The 18,192-nt window shown below is 42.7% G+C and overlaps 1 protein-coding gene across 1 annotated transcript; it reads left to right on the top strand.

Annotated features, from left to right (window-relative positions):
- Positions 1 to 5,235: 5,235 nt before the first annotated feature.
- On the top strand, positions 5,236 to 15,518 carry LOC120530201. Its single transcript, XM_039754480.1, has 10 exons — positions 5,236 to 5,835; positions 6,021 to 6,159; positions 11,349 to 11,488; positions 11,672 to 11,822; positions 11,912 to 12,048; positions 13,213 to 13,348; positions 13,711 to 13,826; positions 14,324 to 14,356; positions 14,477 to 14,555; positions 14,655 to 15,518. The coding sequence occupies exons 1-10, from the start codon at positions 5,766 to 5,768 to the stop codon at positions 15,001 to 15,003; spliced, it is 1,350 nt and encodes a 449-aa protein (XP_039610414.1). The 5' UTR covers positions 5,236 to 5,765; the 3' UTR covers positions 15,004 to 15,518.
- Positions 15,519 to 18,192: the final 2,674 nt, after the last annotated feature.

Raw genomic sequence — 18,192 nt, 5'->3', positions numbered from 1 at the left:
CTAGAGTTTACTAATAATAAGAGTTTAATAAAGTTAAAAGCTTGTGTCTGCATTTTATTTCTTCCCTAAAACAGCTGGAAAGCTGTCTGTGCTTATCATCTCAAGGCCACTTGCAGCTTGGTACAGGCCTGTGTCTGCTCGGTGATGACAAGCCATGGATAGTGTGAACTATAAGAAAACTTAGTGCTATTGTCTCAAGAGTTTCAGCTGCCTAAATAAATCTGTAGAAGTATCAATGTGTGGATCCTCCCTATTCCAGTTTAATGATGGGAAATGGTCGATAAGCAAGTTTCAGTCGCTGGGCAAGTTTCGTTCAGATGATGGACATTAGGTTGTGACTGAGTGAACTGAGTCAGCTTTGTGCATTTGGCAATAAAAACTTATTCGGATTGGGCATCCAGAGGCTCTGTGTGCGTTTTTTCTGAAAAAGGTTTTCTCCACAACAAAACTGTTGACTCTAAAGTGATTAGAAGAAGGCTGAAGCTGATCCAGAGGCTAGGACGGAGCTCCGGGAGACAGACACAAATGGTGAGGTGTGCAAAATTGGAAACTCGGCTTGTCTGCTCTGGATGGATCACGCTTTGGGTAGTTAGACAGTGGGCTGAGAGAACCTGAAAGTCTTAAGATATCGCCCAGCCGTGACAACGGTGAAAGGTTGCATCAGGTGAGGCCAGAAATCCTGTGTATCGCTCTCACTGAATTTAGGGTCATTGTTCTGCTCAAGGCTTAGAGGACAGTCGTGCAGGAGGCTGCAAGGAGTTGTATGAGGAGAATGAGTCAGTAGAAGAGGTGTTCTTCTAGTGTTGAAGCAGGCAGGCAGGCATTGGCACCCTCAGCCCCAAAGAAGGCACTTGGAGTCTCAGGACAGGCAGCAGAATCAAGCTTTATTACGTGATGCACACACGGTCCCAGTTCAGATGATCTGAGCCCTGGGCATTCCATGACCTTCAGATTTATTACAGTACTTCTCACGATTTCCCATCATATGCTTTACAGGGTTTCTAATAATTATGACCTCGCTCAGCACCTTTTCTCTGAACAATCAAAAGGTGTTGCAGACTTTTTCGAAATCTATATCCTGTCATCATAAACTTTTTCATAACAATTTACCCGTCATTATTTGTTTCTTCATTAAAATCCCTTTGGCTCAAAGGACGTATTTGAGCATCACCTTATCACTCCTTCCTAATCCTGAGCTGTTGAAGATTGAGGGCCTTTGCTTAATTAGTTCTCACCACTACTTTGGACTTGGTAGAACCAACCTGTTAAAAACTGGACTGCTTAATTAATAATTTAATGTTTACTTGTTGCACTAGCATCTCTCAGAGCTGACATAATAGGCAGGCGTACCAGTTAGGTGGCAGCATGCAGCTTCACTGATAAGGGCTAAGCTGCAGACCACTTGGCATGGTGCCTCTTCACTACTTGAAATAAATGTACAGGCCCATAACAATGAATTCTTACACAGTTTAAAGCTGGTTTAATATACCCTTCTGTAACTTTATTAGTAGTATTATTCATAAAGAGGCACAGACATATAAACTTAACCTGTATGTATATGCACTAATATGAACGCTTGCCTATAGTGTTCCCATAATTAAGCCTTGAATGCTTACAGAAACTTGTTTGATCTCTGTCAGGCAGAAGAGCCAGCACCTGTGTTCCTGGAACAAAATCTAGCTGCTTGTTAGCTCACCTACTTGAAAGAGCACCATGTCCGTAATTCACTGAAATTCAAAACAATGCAAGTAAAAGGGCAGGCAAGCTGGTCTTTTATGCTAAAATCAGTTGTGGCCGATCGTAATCAACTCATTCTTGGTCTAAGACAGGGGTGTCGAACTCCAGGCCTGGAGGGCTGCAGTGGCTACAGGTTTTCATTCTAACCATTTTCCTAATCAGTGACCAGTTTTCACTGCTAATTAACTTTTTCCCCATCACTTTAATAGCCCTGTTTATAAGAGTTCAGCCCTCTGAATTGATTCCTTTCTTCATTAAATGACAGCAAAGCAGAAATGAGATGTGAAATTAGCTAACAGATGACCAGCTAAACTGGGGCTTCAAACTCCAACCTATTCCATCCCAATCACAAGCCATTTTTTGCTGTTAATTCCATGGCTTGTTGCGGCTGTCATTCTGCCACAGCACACATTTTGAAAACCTATTGTTTTTCTGTTCTTTCTAAGAGCACTGTCAAAATGTTTTGGTGACCTGAGAGATCAACCTTACCAAGACCATCACCTCTCTTTAATTTCAGAAATTGTGTAATGGGCACAGGGGAGCTGGTTATGTGGTGGCGTGTTTTGTGTCTCATTATTGTTTGGCTGCTAATTAAAGAAAAAGAAACAACTATGGGGTCTAAGTCAAGTTAATTAAAAGAAGTAATCCGCAACAAAAACTAGTCACTAATTAAGAAGAAGGTAAGAATGAAAACCTGCAGCCACTGCGGCACTAGAGGCCTGGAGTTCACCATCCCTTGTCTAAGACCACCTGTAACCCTTACTAAACTAATGTGCACCAGGATATAATGCTTATTTTCATATATACTCATGATTCTATTTGAATAAATGCAAATCATCAACTTTAAGAATATGCTTTTCTATACCAGCTGCATCCCAAAAAGTCTGTGGTAATAAATCCATAGAAGTAGTGCCAGAGTCAAACAATGGCCTATTTACTGTGTCCCAAATAGTCAGAGGTGGGGAGGTCAAGTCCTACAGATACCGCCTTGAATTAAAGACAGGGTGCTGCTTAATTAGGTGAAATAGCTTGTGGTATCCACTCTACCTAGTTGTGGAATGTTAGATGAGAGGGCTGAGGAACTAGGAACAGGTGGGAAAGTGTGAGTGGGCCAGCATTAGGGCAGTTATCCTATAATAGCTTAATGCAAGGAAACATAGGCAAGAATAGGGTATAGTGGTAGTATAGGGTTAGTATAGTGCCTCACAATTAGGGGACCTGGGTTTTCTTCCCGGGTCCTCCCTGCATGGAGTTTGCATGTTCTCCCCGTGTCTGCATGGGTTTCCTCTGGGTACTCCGGTTTCCTCCCACGGTCCAAAGACTTGCAGGTTAGGTGCATTGGTGATTGTCCCTAGTGCGTGGGTGTGTGACCTGTGGTGGGCTGGCGTCCTGCCTTCCACCCTGTGTTGGCTGGGATTGGCTCCAGCAGACCCCCGTGACCCTGTACTTAGGACGATAGATGTATGTATATAGATATATATATACACAGTTATAATCATCAAAATTAAAAGAAATAAACATTTGAAATATATCAGTCTGTGTGTAACAAATCTAATATACAAGTTTCACTTTTTGAATGGAATTACTGAAATAAATCAACTTTGTCATATTCTAATGTTATGACTGGCACCTGTGTGTATATATATATATATATATATATATATATATATATACACACGTGGACAAAATTGTTGGTACCCTTCAGTCAATGAAAGAAAAACTCAAAATGGTCACAGAAATAACTTTAATCTGACAAAAGTAATAATAAATAAAAATTCTATGAAATTTAACCAATGAAAGTCAGACATTGATTTTCAACCATGCTTCAACAGAATTATTTAAAAAAATAAACTCATGAAACAGGCCTGGACAAAAATGATGGTACCCCTAGAAAAGACTGAAAATAATGTGACCAAAGGGACATGTTAATCCAAGGTGTGTCCACTAATTAGCATCACAGATGTCTACAATCTTGTAATCAGTCAGTGGACCTATATATAGGGCTCCAGGTAGTCACTGTGTTGTTTGGTGACATGGTGTGTACCACACTCAACATGGACCAGAGGAAGCGAAGGAAAGAGTTGTCTCAGGAGATTAGAAAGAAAATTATAGACAAGCATGTCAAAGGTAAAGGCTATAAGACCATCTCGAAGCAGCTTGATGTTCCTGTGACTACAGTTGCACATATTATTCAGAAATTTAAGATCCATGGGACTGTAGCCAACCTCCTGGACGTGGCGCAGGAGGAAAATTGATGACAAATCAAAGAGACGGATAATACGAATGGTAACAAAAGAGCCCAGAAAAACTTCTAAAGAGATCCAAGGTGAACTTCAAGCTCAAGGAACATCAGTGTCAGATCGCACCATCCGTCGTTGTTTGAGCCAATGTGGACTTCATGGGAGACGACCAAGGAGGACACCATTGTTGAAAACAAATCATAAAAAAGCCAGACTGGAATTTGCCAAACTACATGTGGACAAGCCACAAAGATTCTGGGAGAATGTCCTATGGACAGATGAGACAAAAATTGAACTTTTTGCCAAGGCACATCAGCTCTATGTTCACAGATGGAAAAATGAAGCATATCAAGAAAAGAACACTGTCCCTTCTGTGAAACATGGAGGAGGCTCTGTTATGTTCTGGGGCTGCTTTGCTGCATCTGGCACAGGGTGTCTTGAATCTGTGCAGGGTACAATGAAATCTCAAGACTATCAAGGGATTCTAGAGAGAAATGTGCTGGTCAGTGTCAGAAAGCTTGGTCTCAGTCGCAGGTCATGGGTCTTGCAACAGGACAATGACCCAAAACACACAGCTAAAAACACCCAAGAATGGCTAAGAGGAAAACATTGGACTATTCTAAAGTGGCCTTCTATGAGCCCTGACCTCAATCCTATTGAGCATCTTTGGAAAGAGCTGAAACATGCCATCTGGAAAAGGCACCCTTCAAACCTGAGACAACTGGAGCAGTTTGCTCATGAGGAGTGGGCCAAAATACCTGCTGAGAAGTGCAGAAGTCTCATTGACAGTTACAGGAATCGTTTGATTGCAGTGATTGCCTCAAAAGGTTGTGCAACAAAATATTAAGTTAGGGGTACCATCATTTTTGTCCAGGCCTGTTTCATGAGTTTATTTTTTTAAATAATTCTGTTGAAGCATGGTTGAAAATCAATGTCTGACTTTCATTGGTTAAATTTAATAGAATTTTTATTTGTTATTACTTTTGTCAGATTAAAGTTATTTCTGTGACCATTTTGAGTTTTTCTTTCATTGACTGAAGGGTACCAACAATTTTGTCCACGTGTGTGTATATATATATATGTGTGTGTGCGTGCGTGTGTGTGTGTGTGTGTATGTATGTATGTATCCCCCTTGTGGATTAGACTCCGCCATAAGTGTTACTATCAGTGGGGTGAGGGAGTTGATAGCTGGAGGGTAAAGCTGTTTCCATGTATTCCCTTTCTGTTTGATATTTTGGTACAGACTGTTTTTGCTGTTTATCTTCTCCTAAGATACACCTCTTGTATCAGCTGCACTACGTATGGAACAATTCAGTGTGTCATTTGTAGGGCTGGAAAGAGCACTGTGTCACCACACGCCTGTCATACCGGAGCTGAGGGAGTGGAAGGAGCACGTTGTGCAAGTGTCCACATTCCTGTCCCAGGCAAGAGCGCTCAGGAGGTTTGGATAATCAGAAGAAATACGAGATGGGAAAGCAGGGTTCAGATTAGCATAGTGAAACTCAGAAAAATACACTGTCATCTATAGAAACTAAAGTGTGTTCTCCTGGTTTTGTTTATTTATTTATTTTTTTGCTTCTTTACCTTCACTAACTGGTTGTGATTAATGTTTCATTACTACTGTCACTGCTGTTCAGGTATGCAGGGCGCAGGACAAAAGTGACGCCTTTTGACGTAAGGGAACCTCCTGGCGCCCTCAGGCCAATTAATGCAACCATATAAAATCTTCAAGCCTGCAAAGCTGCAGAGCAGTTGAAGAACAAGCAAGTGGGACAACATTGCAGAGCCATGAGTCCTGTGATCACAGCACTGGTGTGTGTGGCCCTAATGGTCAGCGCAGTGACAGCTTATGACTTAGGTGAGGCTTCTTTGTGGTCGAGTGTATTATTTTGCACTATAAACATGTACTTCATTGTTTGTCACTACCAGGCTGCCTGTCTGTTTTCTACTGTATGTGTGTGTGCAGCTCGCTGTTAAATTAGCTGCTGTTGGTCCCATTGATTGAGGTGTCTTGCTGCTCACTGCCTCATCCTTCTGTTGTAGTTGTGTCAGGAGTCTTTCAGTCCAGTGGCTTAAAGCTGAACTACACTCAAGCAAAAGAATACTGCCATTCCCAGAATGCAGAAATGGCAACGCTGGAAAACGTAACCACTGCCTATAAAGGCGGCTTTCAGACTTGCAGGTAAGAGCACCACTGGGCACAATGCCACTTTCTGAATGGTTAAGGACAGCTTATGTACTTTGCTGAGAACATCATGACTCTGAAATGATGTACCTGGTGATGCTAAAAGATCACGGTGGGGGTCACTTATTTATGGATTTTGTGATAAAAAATCTGACGAACATAACGGTGACTATTAAATGAAGAAAAAGGGTGACAATAAGGTGGTGCTGTGTCTGCCTTTGTAAAAACTGGTCTACTTACTAAAAAATGGGAAAAGCTAACTAAGACTCTTTTTATGTGAATTAATTTTCATGTGATGGTATCTTCTTTTTCTTCATGACAAAGTCGTTCAAAGGGGGAATCAAATGAGCAAAAGAAAGGTTTAGCAGATATTTTTGAAGTGGGTCACATTTATATTTAAAAGTTAAATGATGTTGCTATGACATAACAAAGACATCACTTCTCTTATACATGTACTTAATGTGGGCGGCAGTGTTGGGAATTGGTCAGCTCTGCTTATGCCTGGGGACTTGGGTTTGAACCCCGGCCTGGTCACTCCTCTGTGGAGTTGGCACGTTCTCTTCAAACCGATCCTAAAGATATACAGAAGTGAGAGCGCTCTGCCACGGCATCCAGGGTGGGGTCCGACATTGGGCAAGGATGGGCTCTGTCTCAATTTTCTAAGTGTGTTTAGACGATGAATGGATGTATGCCATTAGTATTATTAGTACATCGTGTAGCAGACAGTATGTTATGGTAGAATTATTATGAAAATACTATTGTTCATTTTCATTATTCTTGTTAGAATTATTTTTTCAGCACTTAACTGATAGTTATTAAGTAATATCCATCCATCCATTTTACAAGCCGCTATATCCTAACAACAGTGTCACGGGGGTCTGTTGAAGCCAATCCTAGCCAACACAGGGCGCAAGGGAGGAAACAAACCCCAGGCAGGGTGCCAGCCCACCACAGGGCACACGGACACACACACACAGCAAGCACACACTAGGGACAATTTTGAATCGCCAGTCCACCTAACCTGCATGTCTTTGGACTGTGGGAGGAAACCGGAGCACCCGGTGGAAACCCATGCAGACACGGGGAGAAAATGCAAACTCCATGCAGGGAGGACCCGGGAAGCGAACCCGGGTCTCCTAACTGCGAGGCAGTAGCGCTACTCACTGCGCCACTGTGCTGTCTATTAGGTAATAATTAATACCAATTAATAACAATTATTACTAATACTAGAGGGCTACACCCCATTGTGAAGAGGGGGGCTGAACGCACCCCAAGGAGACGTGGCCGCTCCTCCGAAACCCCTCTTAAACGGTAATACAATGGGAAACAAGCCAAGCAACAGGTGTTTAATTTTACCTCCTCTTTTCTCGATCAGCTGCTGTCTTGCTGCTGCTCCTGCTGTGCCATATGATCTGAATGTCGTGCGGCGCTGCAATCGTTTAAAAACCTGTTTCACCCCCAGACATCCTCAAACACTATGCAATCTCTTTTCGCTGTTCCATTATTTCACCAAGTAATATGTTCAGTTTTTTTGTGCTAATATTTCTGTCATTTTTTTGAGACTTTTAAATTTTCCTATTTCCATTATCTCTAACCTGCTCTGCATGTCTATCGCGGGACTTGCTTCCAAAGGTTATAAGTATGACGTGACTTGTGACATGAAAGTGTCTCTTTGTCTCTCTTCCAAAGATCATGTTTTGTTGCAAGATTTTTTTTTTATAACAGCGAGATTATTTAATGAATAAACAAATATCAATCAATATATATCTACCCATTCATCTATCCATTTTGTAACCCACTTATCCAGTTCCACATCGGTGGGAGTCGGGCCACATTCTGGCAGCCAAAACTGGATGATGTGTCACTTAAGGTTTAATGTTAACGTAACATACAGTAACTCACTTAATCCATTGTATGATTACAGATGGGCTGGCAGCATTTGACACAAGTTAGAACCCCAGTTCTAGTCAAAGTGCTATTTACTATTAAAATTGTTTTATTGATGTACTTTTTACTACAAATGGTTTAAATAAATGAGTAGAGTTAGAACAACAGGAGTGGCCACAGACCCAAGGATGTAAGTGGCACCTCCAAACAGGACTGTCCTTCCCTAGGAGTACACGGTAGCTTCCACTGATTAACCAGAGCCACACTCCCGGTTTGCAACTATTTCTTCTTCTTTTGGCTGCTCCCGTTATGGGTCGCCACAGCAGATCATCTTCTTCCATATCTTTCTGTCCTCTGCATCTTGTTCTGTTACACCCATCACCTGCATGTCCTCTCTCACCACATCCATAAACCTCCTCTTAGGCCTTCCTCTTTTCCTCTTCCCTGGCAGCTCTATCCTTACCATCCTTCTCCCAATATACTCAGCATCTCTCCTCTGCACATGTCCAAACCAACGCAATCTCGCCTCTCTGACTTTGTCTCCCAACCATCCAACTTGAGCTGACCCTCTAATGTACTAATTTCTAATCTTGTCCATCCTCGTCACACCCAGTGCAAATCTCAGCATCTTTAACTCTGCCACCTCCACCTCTGTCTCCTGCTTTCTGGTCAGTGCCACCGTCTCCAACCCATATAACATAGCTGGTCTCACTACTGTCCTGTAGATCTTCCCTTTTACTCTTGCTGATACCCGTCTGTCACAAATTACTCCTGACACTCTTCTCCACCCATTCCACCCTGCCTGCACTCTCTTTTTCACCTCTCTTCCACAATCCTCATTACTCTGTACTGTTGATAAGTATTTAAACTCATCCACCTTTACTCCCTGCATCCTCACCATTCCACTGACCTCCCTCTCATTTACACACATGTACTCTGTCTTGTTCCTACTGACCTTCACTCCTCTCCTCTCTAGAGCATATCTCCACCTCTCCTCAACCTACTCCCTACTATCGCTACAGATCACAATGTCATCAGCAAACGTCATAGTCCACGGGGACTCCTGTCTAATCTCGTCTGTCAACCTGTCCATTACTATTGCAAATAAGAAAGAGCTCAGAGCTGATCCCTGATGTAATCCCACCTCCACGCTGAATGCATCCGTCGCTCCTACCGCAGACCTCACCACTGTCACACTTCCCGGTTTGCAACAAACGACTAAATTATCTGTAAGCCACAGAGTGTCCTAAAGTGATTGGGAAAGCTAACCGATCCAAAGAAATTTCAGTATGTTGATTTTGTGTTTTTTGTAGCCATTCCTGGGTATCATTTGAGATTTTGAAAATCTAAGGGAGGGAGAGGACGCTGGCGCTTGCTGTTCGCCGCTTCTCCTGCTGCTGCTGCTGTTTTTATTTTTATACGGACTGTTTTAGTAACGCTGTTTTTTAAACTTTAGTTTAGTTTTTTACCTTTTGTTTGGTTTTTTTTTTGGCGTTTTTTCAGCGCTGCTAAGACGTTGAGTGCTTTCTTGGACGTCTGCTCTGTGGTCTCGATACATTGGAGTTTTTGAGCCTGGTTTCGCGGCCTCTGCAGTTATTTTTTGTATCTCGGCGTTTGGTGCGTGGCTAGCTTGTTTTTGCTAGTTTTCCGGCGACCGGCATGAAGCTAAAATACACCATCCCGCAGTTAAGTCATAACAATTATTCCATTCCAACGTGCATTGCAGCCTTAAAAGAATTCGGACTTCTGCGTCGACCGCGCTATATCCACAGAAGTTCTCGGCGAAAGTTTGTTTACCATCAACCTAGCTGTTCTGCTTCATCAATTCCTTTGTATGGACCGCTGTCGCTCATCAAACACGTCATCAGAGCGATGTTACTCCAGGTGTTTGTAGCATGAGAAACACCACGAGATTTCTGTCGGTCAGCTTCGGAAATTTTCCGAGGACGGAATCCATCAAGCAGGACAGAAAACGCGGAGTGGATCTCACTGTGTTACGGCCATTACAGAAATTTACTACACCAAAAATGCTCAAAATAGAACTTTTTAATTCACAATCTCTCACAAATAAATCAGTCCTTATACAAGATCATATTATGGACAAAGGCTTGGAATTTATGTGCATAACGGAAACATGGCATCAGCCAGAGGTTTTTTTTAGCACTAAATGAAGCTTGTCCCTCTGGTTATAGCTACCCGGAGAAAGCCCACAGTACTGGACGTGGTGGTGGCTTAGCTGTATTATTTCGACAGCAACGGGATCTGTCTCCCCTCACTGTGCCTACACTGTCTTCATTTGAATGCCTTGCATTTAAGTGTAAAGTCCCTTTCCACATGACGATGTTGCTTATTTATCGACCCCATAAACCAAATTCAATGTTTATCTCTGAGTAGCATGATTTTCTTACATCCATCTGTACCACTTCTGCCGACATTATTATACTCGGTGACTTTAATGTTCATGTAGACACTCCCTCCTGCCATTTGGCAGTTGAGTTTTTACAACTACTGGACTGCCTTAATCTTCAACAGCATGTTGATGTTCCCACACATTCCAGAGGGCATATCTTGGATCTGGTTATTACAAACTCTGTACCTATTAGCAACCTTTTTGTGTATGATCTGGGGGTGTCTGACCACAAGGTCATTTCGATGGAGCTGTCACTCCCTTGTTCCCCCACAAAAGCAAAGTGACAAATATGTTACAGAAACTTGAAAAAGATCAACCCAGATACTATGAGCAAAGATCTTCAGAATCTCTCCTCTGTTGAATGTTCCTCAGTCACTGAGTCAGTTGACTTCTACAACCAATCCCTCAGTAGTCTACTTGACTTCCATGCCCCTGTCAGATATAGAACTGTCTGCTTCTCACGTTCAGCCCCCTGGTATACATGTGAGCTGCGGAAGATGAAGACAACTTGGCGTGTTCTTGAGCGACGTCTACAGGCCTCAGGACTCACTGTTCATAATTTTACAGAGAACATCAGAAGGCATATGCAAGAGAATTGAGAGCTGCAAGATCACAGTTTTATTCGAATATCATTAAAAATAGCTCTGGAAATTCAAAGTCCCTTAAGTTGTATATTTCTAAAACCTTTCTGCTTGACGAAGAAGTACAAGTAGTGCTGTGTGAAGTGGTTAACCTGCTCCTAGCAGACCACCTGGCTGTCCTGTTAACTATTTGTTTATTTCTTCTTTAATGCTCTTAAAGGGCAGCGCAAAGAACCTGCCTGCCTTTGATTTTAGGTTGTCCAACATCGTTTTGTCAAAACGGTTCAGCTCTGTGCTCTCTTCCACAGATGGGGATGGCTGGATGACCAGCAAGTTGTTATGTCTCGTACAAGTTTGTCAGATAAATGTGCAAATAACACTGGTATCATCATCAAGCGACCCTGCAACTACACCAGCGCAATGGGTGCCTATTGCTACAGACCTGTCGGTGAGTTTGGCTAACAGTTATTAACTGAAGAGTGCCGAGCGATCACAGGTTAGCTCTGAAGGTCCCAGCACTGTAAGTGAGGAATCGATGGTTTAATCTGTCCTTTTGCTCATATTAGGTGTTTAACTTCATTTAGGACGCAAGCTGTCGACAGACAGTCAATGTGCTCTGCTTTCCCCACAGCTTTACATGAGGTGTATCAGATTCTATCTCCTGAGGTGAATACAGGTTTCACATTTAAAGATGCCAAGTCCATCTGTGAGTTTCAGGGAACAACCATGGCAACTAAGGAGCAGCTGATGACGGCCTTACACAATGGGTACGAGACATGTAGGTAAGTATCCTGGAGCTGCAGCCGTGCCAACTTACTGCCATCTACTGCTAAGCAGCACCGCTTTATCCTAGCTTACGTCTGTTTTTCAGAGCTGGATGGGTAAATGAAAGCAACATAATGATGCCCCGGATACAAAGTGTACTCAGCTGTGCAAAAGGAAATATAGGACTTCTAGTACTCCCTGCATCCAATACCACCTCATCTGTATTCTGCTTTCAAAAAGGATGTAAGTGGCACCTCTGAACAGGACTGTCCTTCCCGTGAAGTGCGCTGTGGTTTCCACTGATTAACTAGATAACTAAATGATTCTTTTGTAAGTTGCTTTAGATTAAAATAAATGTAAATGCAAATTAATGTAAAAGAGTGTCTCAAAGTGATGATGAGAACAAAGGCTTGCTGTTCTGAGTAAAAATCATATGAAGTTATCCTTCAGCTTTGCAACATATTCATAAGGCTTCTTCTGGAGTATTGTGCATGGATTTTGGTCTCGGTAATAAATGGGGAAAAATCCACTGAGGGGTGACTAGTCTTATTATCTGCGGTGGGCTGGCGCCTTGCCCAGGGTTTGTTTCCTGCCTTTAGCCCTGTGTTGGCTGAGATTGGCTCCAGCAGACCCCCGTGACCCTGTAGTTAGGATATAGCGGGTTGGATAATGAATGGATGGATGGATAGTCTTGTTATAGAACTGCTGGGAATGACTTAAGAGGAGAAATTGAAGGAGTTGGATCTTTTCAGGAGATTGAGAAGTGACACAACTGAAATGTATGAAGGGATTTAGCAGGGTGGATACCTGCTGTTACTCTAAAATAATTTGTTTGACAAGAACACCAGAGGCACAGATGGTAGCTGGTTAAAGGTAAACTTCACACCAAACTGAGGAAATTATTTCTTTATGCAGAGGACCATGATGTAGTGTAGTATTGTGTACAGTTGATCAAAACAATCTGAGTCCACGCAGTATTTTGCAGAATGTAAAGCGAATGGAGTTTGGAGAAGTATTTTAAGGGCCTGTTCTCTTTAAACCTTTCTTCTGTTCCAATGCATTGATAGTCGTGCACTCTGAGTGATATCCCAACAGGCTGCACCAATCTGCAATTCAGTAACATTTCAGTGTCCACAGCAGTAGCAGGGTGTTGTGCCATGTTAGCCATTATGGATGCAATAAGAAGTCAAGCAGAATGACACCTTTTATGGGCTAACTGAACAGATTACAACCTACCTGAGAAAGGGGCCCGAGTTGTCTCGAAAGCTTGCATATTGTAATCTCTTCAGTTAGCCAATAAAAGGAGTCATTTTGCTTGACTTCTCAGTGTTGATGGTTTCATTGCTGCATTTGTCAGTTCCATGCCAGCACTTTAATGATTGTTTCATTTCTTTTAAACCCACTTAGTGATTCGTCCAAACTTTCAGTTGTTTCCCAGCAATCAGAGCTTGAACTACACTGATGCCCAGCTCCTTTGTTCTTCAAATGGATATCAACTAGCAACAGAAGAGCAGGTCCAAATCTTCAACGTCTCAGTTATCAGGTGAATAATGCAGTTCTACTCTTCGCAGCCCCTGAGATGTATTCTGAAACGTCTTGCAAACCCCATTCCCTTAACCCTCAGTGCCAGTGCTAGGTGATTTTGTGCCCGTGGCCAAGCCCATGCAGCTGGGTCCCCCCACCCCTTATGATCGGTGCCCTATGTGAATACCTAATTTGCCTTAATGGTGGTTCCAGGCCCTTCCAGACCACAAAAAAACCAAGTACAGTTTATCAGTCCAATGGGACATCAGATAAATTATGAGGCTCACCAGAGTTGCCTGCCCAAACTCAAAAGCAGCACACTCTCCCAGAGACTGCAGCCAACCATTTTTTGAATAACTTCTAACATCTTCCTTCTCACAGCCCGGGCTGGACCAAAAACCAGACTGTTGTGTCATTTTCTGGCGGAAGCTTGAGACTGGCCCCGTGCATTCGGGAGAGCAGTGACACTGCTGAGGCGTACTGCTACAACCAAACAGGTACACCGAAGTGAACATTCAACAGTGAAGTGGGGTGTGACGTGTGTGGCACAGAGGAATGCAGAGAGACCCGTATTGTAGGTTGTTAGTGTGACGTGTGGTTGGTGGAGAAATGGAAGGGCTGGGATGTGAAGGTGTTGAATGTGACGTTTAGAGGTGTGAAGGTGAGAGTGTGACTCAGACTGGGCAGAGAAGTAAAGATGTGAACAGTGCCGCAAGGCGGAGTCTTTAGTGTCACACTCTGTGGGAGGAGGAAAGTTTACGTGTTAAAGAACTTTACGCTGTGGAAATTGTTTAATGGGACACTTACTGCTGTGTTGAAATATGTAGTGTGATTCAGAGGGGCAAAATGTGCAACAACATCATGGTATGGCCACCGACGCAGTGTTATTTAGCCAGGTGTATAGTAGGTGTGGGATGTGACAGACCCAGGGAGCTAAGTAAGGCACTCATTGGAGTGAACATCACTAATGTGTGCTCCCCTCTTTGCATTTCAGTGCCTGATTTCACCCAAGTGCCTGACAACAAGTGTAAGTATTTGTTTAAATACCTTAGTGGCATGTTTGTGTTCACTGAATAAGTTGTTGCCCAGTGAATGGATTTCCAGCTCGTCTGCCTCGGCTGATTTGATTTTTTATCTCTTATTTCAGTGTGGCTCAAGATCACAATGGGTTGCATTCTCACCACTATCTTCCTTACTCTGATACTGACAGCCATCTTCATGAAAGGGTGAGAAAAACGCACCATGAAAGCAGCAGAAGTACTCCTGCTTCTGGTGTCCATTAGCAAGATGGATCTAATTTCCATACTTCTCTTTGCTTTTTCCAGGAATCAGTGCATTTGCTGCCAGAATCACAAGACTCTAGCAAAAGACTCAACCCTGCAAAGGAATGAAGGCTTTGCTTCCGTCCCAGGAATGTACCTCCCTAACTGGAATACGGGTGCTTATAGACCCCAAGAGGAGGTTATCTACCACAGGCCGCTACAGTCACCAATCATAAAGCCGTCTATGCTCGACTACCACACTCACTTTTTCAGTATTCCACCTAGAAGCCAGGAGGAAGTGGGTCTACCACTCAATACCCTTGTGGATTTGAACCGCATGCATGGGCCTAAAAGACACGTGGCTGAATCGCAACATCAGTATGACAACCTAGCCCTGGACATGGACTCTTAAACACAAGCAGACTGTGCGGAAGACTTGTTTATGAGTCAAGGAGCCATTGAAGTGGTTCGGGGTGCCAGCCTTTGCTGTCATCTCCGGGAAAATGTAGGCGTCCCATTTAGTCACTAATCGGCACTGGCCGCGACTGTCATTTGTGGTTATTTGTCACAAGGGACGAATGCCACGCCAGTTGCTAATCAGATGATACCCAATTGTTAAATGTTCCACCGGCACAGAGGCAAGATGCACTGCCCTGTGCTATTTGTGCAGAAAATTTGTGCAGAAAATTGAAGATTCCTGCTGGAAGTTTTCTTGCGAGATGACATGTCATGTAAATATTGTCACAAAAGGCTTGGCACCATCTATGTGAAGATATTTATTTATTTATTTTATTGGCTTAAGTCACTGCAGCCTTTCTTCTTAAATGTTGCAGCAGCTACCTTTCTTATGCAATCAAGAGTAAAATGGAAGTGAATATCATGAAGGATAAAAAATAAAGATCACATTGTTTAATTGACATTAAAGTATTTATTGTAATGCTATGCTTTTTTAAAACCCAATAAAGAATTTATATGGAAACAAAAACTCAGACTTCCAGTATTTTAGCCAACATTAGTGTGAAAGGTCAGCCTTGGCTTCCTACTGATCTTATCTTATCTGGTCTAATGTGCAGCAGGCAGTGTGGTGTAGCACAGGGATGTCGAACTCCGGGCCGCAGTGGCTGCAGGTTTTCATTCTAACCCTTTTTATTTTAATAGATGTGTTTTTAAGGATTCAGTTCTCTCAATTGATTCTTTTCTTCATTAAATGACAGCCAAACAGACATGAGACATGAAACAAGCCAACAGATGACCAGCTAAATGGGGGCTGCAAACTCCAACCAATTTCACTCCAATCACTTTCTTAATGAGAAGCCCATTCTTGCTGTTAATTACACTCATTATTTAATTCCATGGCTTGCTGCTGCTCTCATTCTGCCATAGCACCATCAAAATGTTTTGGTGACCTGAGAGATTAGCCTTACTGAGACCTTCACCTTTCTTTATTTTCAGATATTCTGTGATGGGCACGGGTGAGCTGGTCATGTGGTGGCTTGTTTTGTTTCTTATTATTATTTGGCTGCTAATAAAGGAAAAAAGAAACAACAGAGGAGTCAAGTTAATTAAAATTAAGGCAAAAGAAGTTAATTAGCAGCAAAAACTGTTCGCTAATGAAGAAGATGGTTAGAATGAAATCCTGCAGCCACTGCGGCACTCTAGGACCAGAGTTCGACACCCATGGTGTAGCAGATGCTGTATCCAACAGGGGGTGCTAGCTCCCTGGGAATGAGCTATTATGTGATTGTGGCGTGTTACATAACCCCAATCTATATAGATATGATATAAAAAGGCGATACCCCTCTCTTAGTGATACGGCGTTAAGAAATCACGTAGGAGAAATAACTTAGCTTTCTTTAATGACGGTTTACGCGGCATAACAGATGAAGGAAGCCAATGGGAAGAACCCCGTTCAGGAGTGGGGGCCCAATGTGTAGAGTTTGACATTTTCGCCGTGTAGTGGAAGGATTTTCCGGATCGGATGACGTTATCTCCCAGCCATCTGTCGGCTTCAAAGGTGTGTCAGGCAATGTTCCAAGGCTTTATACTTTTTTTCACGTGTAGACTCCCACTTAGGTAAATGAGGCCATTCAAAGGCAAAAAGAGGATACAATTTCATGCTGAGTTTGATACACAGAAATAGTATACAATGGTCCTCAGTAGTTGTGGCCTAGTAGTTCTATATGGTGAACCCCTGTGCTAAATCTGGCTCTGTGTCAACTGTGCATGTGAGTAGAAAAAGTCAGATTTATGAAATATATTGTCACAGAGCACAGTGACATATTAAATTTATACACTTATTACAGATGTAAATCTGAATTGTAATTCACAGAGTTGCTGGTTCAGTCCACGTCTCCAAAGTAGTGTGTGACGCTGAGCTTGTCGCTAAACCTGCCTGTGCTCCATCTGGAGAAAATAATTAAATAAATAAAATCAACTGGTCTCTGCGGCTCTAACTGTAAAGTTCCTTAGGTTCCAAACAATAACGGGGATGCGTGGATGAAATTAAATTTGGAGATATATTAAGAGAAGAAATCTAATTAGAACATTTTACTATTAGAAACCAGGCAGGAGTAGAAAATGTCTTTAGTACGACTGAATGAAGACGGAGCATTCCCAGTATTAAGGGTGCAGATCTCTTTTATAAGCAAATCAATTTACATAACAGTGTCAATCGAAGCTTACCTTACTCTAGATGGCTCACCAGCTTATACCCAAATGACTTGCATGAAATAAACGTCCATTTTATTATATTTTGGTTCTTCTTATACCTTTGGGTTGAGCCACCATCCTTGAAATTTTTGTGTATGTAACAAATGTCCATTTTAGTTGTTTACAGGACCTCTGCTGACTTCTTAGTCATCTGTTCAGTACATTTTATGTATTACATCAACCTTTCTTCTATTTACTTGACTATTTTCCAAAACCAATTGTTATATATTTCAGTGTACACACTGCAAACCAAAATACTTTTTGTTACATTTAAATTATCAAGTCAAGTCAAGTTGGGGAGCATGCACTGGTACAGTGCATTGCTGCACCCACCACATGACAAAACAGCTTGGGATCCCCCTACCCCGCAGGCAGACCAGTCCAGTCCCACCCTCTGGAAATGACCCTCTATCTCTATCTAAGCCAGGTGTTACGTGGGCGACCCCTTGGCCTGATCCAGCCACTCAGTTTCCCAACAATGAGGATCTTATGAGCCGGATCACCCTCGGGGAAACACACCACATGGCCGCTCCCTCACAATGCAGGTAATGTGCCTCATTCGGGACTTCATGAGAGACCGCTCATTCGACATAAAGTCAAACCAGCGGTACCCAAGGATTCTCCAAAGAGACCCAGTACCAAAGGAGTCCAGTCTTCATCTCAGGTTACTGGATAGCATCCATGTCTCGCAGCCATATAGCAAGACATGAAGCACCAGGACTCTAAAGACTTGGGCCTTCGTCCTTTTGCAGAGATATCGGGAGCGCCACACATCCCTTTCCAGCGACCTCATGACCCCCTCATGCTCTCCCAATCCATCTACTGACGTCATAGGAAGAGTCACCAGAGACATGAATGTCACTGCCAAAGTAAGTAAACCTCTCAACAAGGT

This window comes from Polypterus senegalus, chromosome 1, assembly GCF_016835505.1.
Source record: "Polypterus senegalus isolate Bchr_013 chromosome 1, ASM1683550v1, whole genome shotgun sequence".
Lineage (NCBI taxonomy): Eukaryota > Metazoa > Chordata > Cladistia > Polypteriformes > Polypteridae > Polypterus > Polypterus senegalus.
The sequence above is the reverse complement of the archived record's forward strand: the minus strand, read 5'-3'. Positions and strand labels throughout refer to the sequence as shown.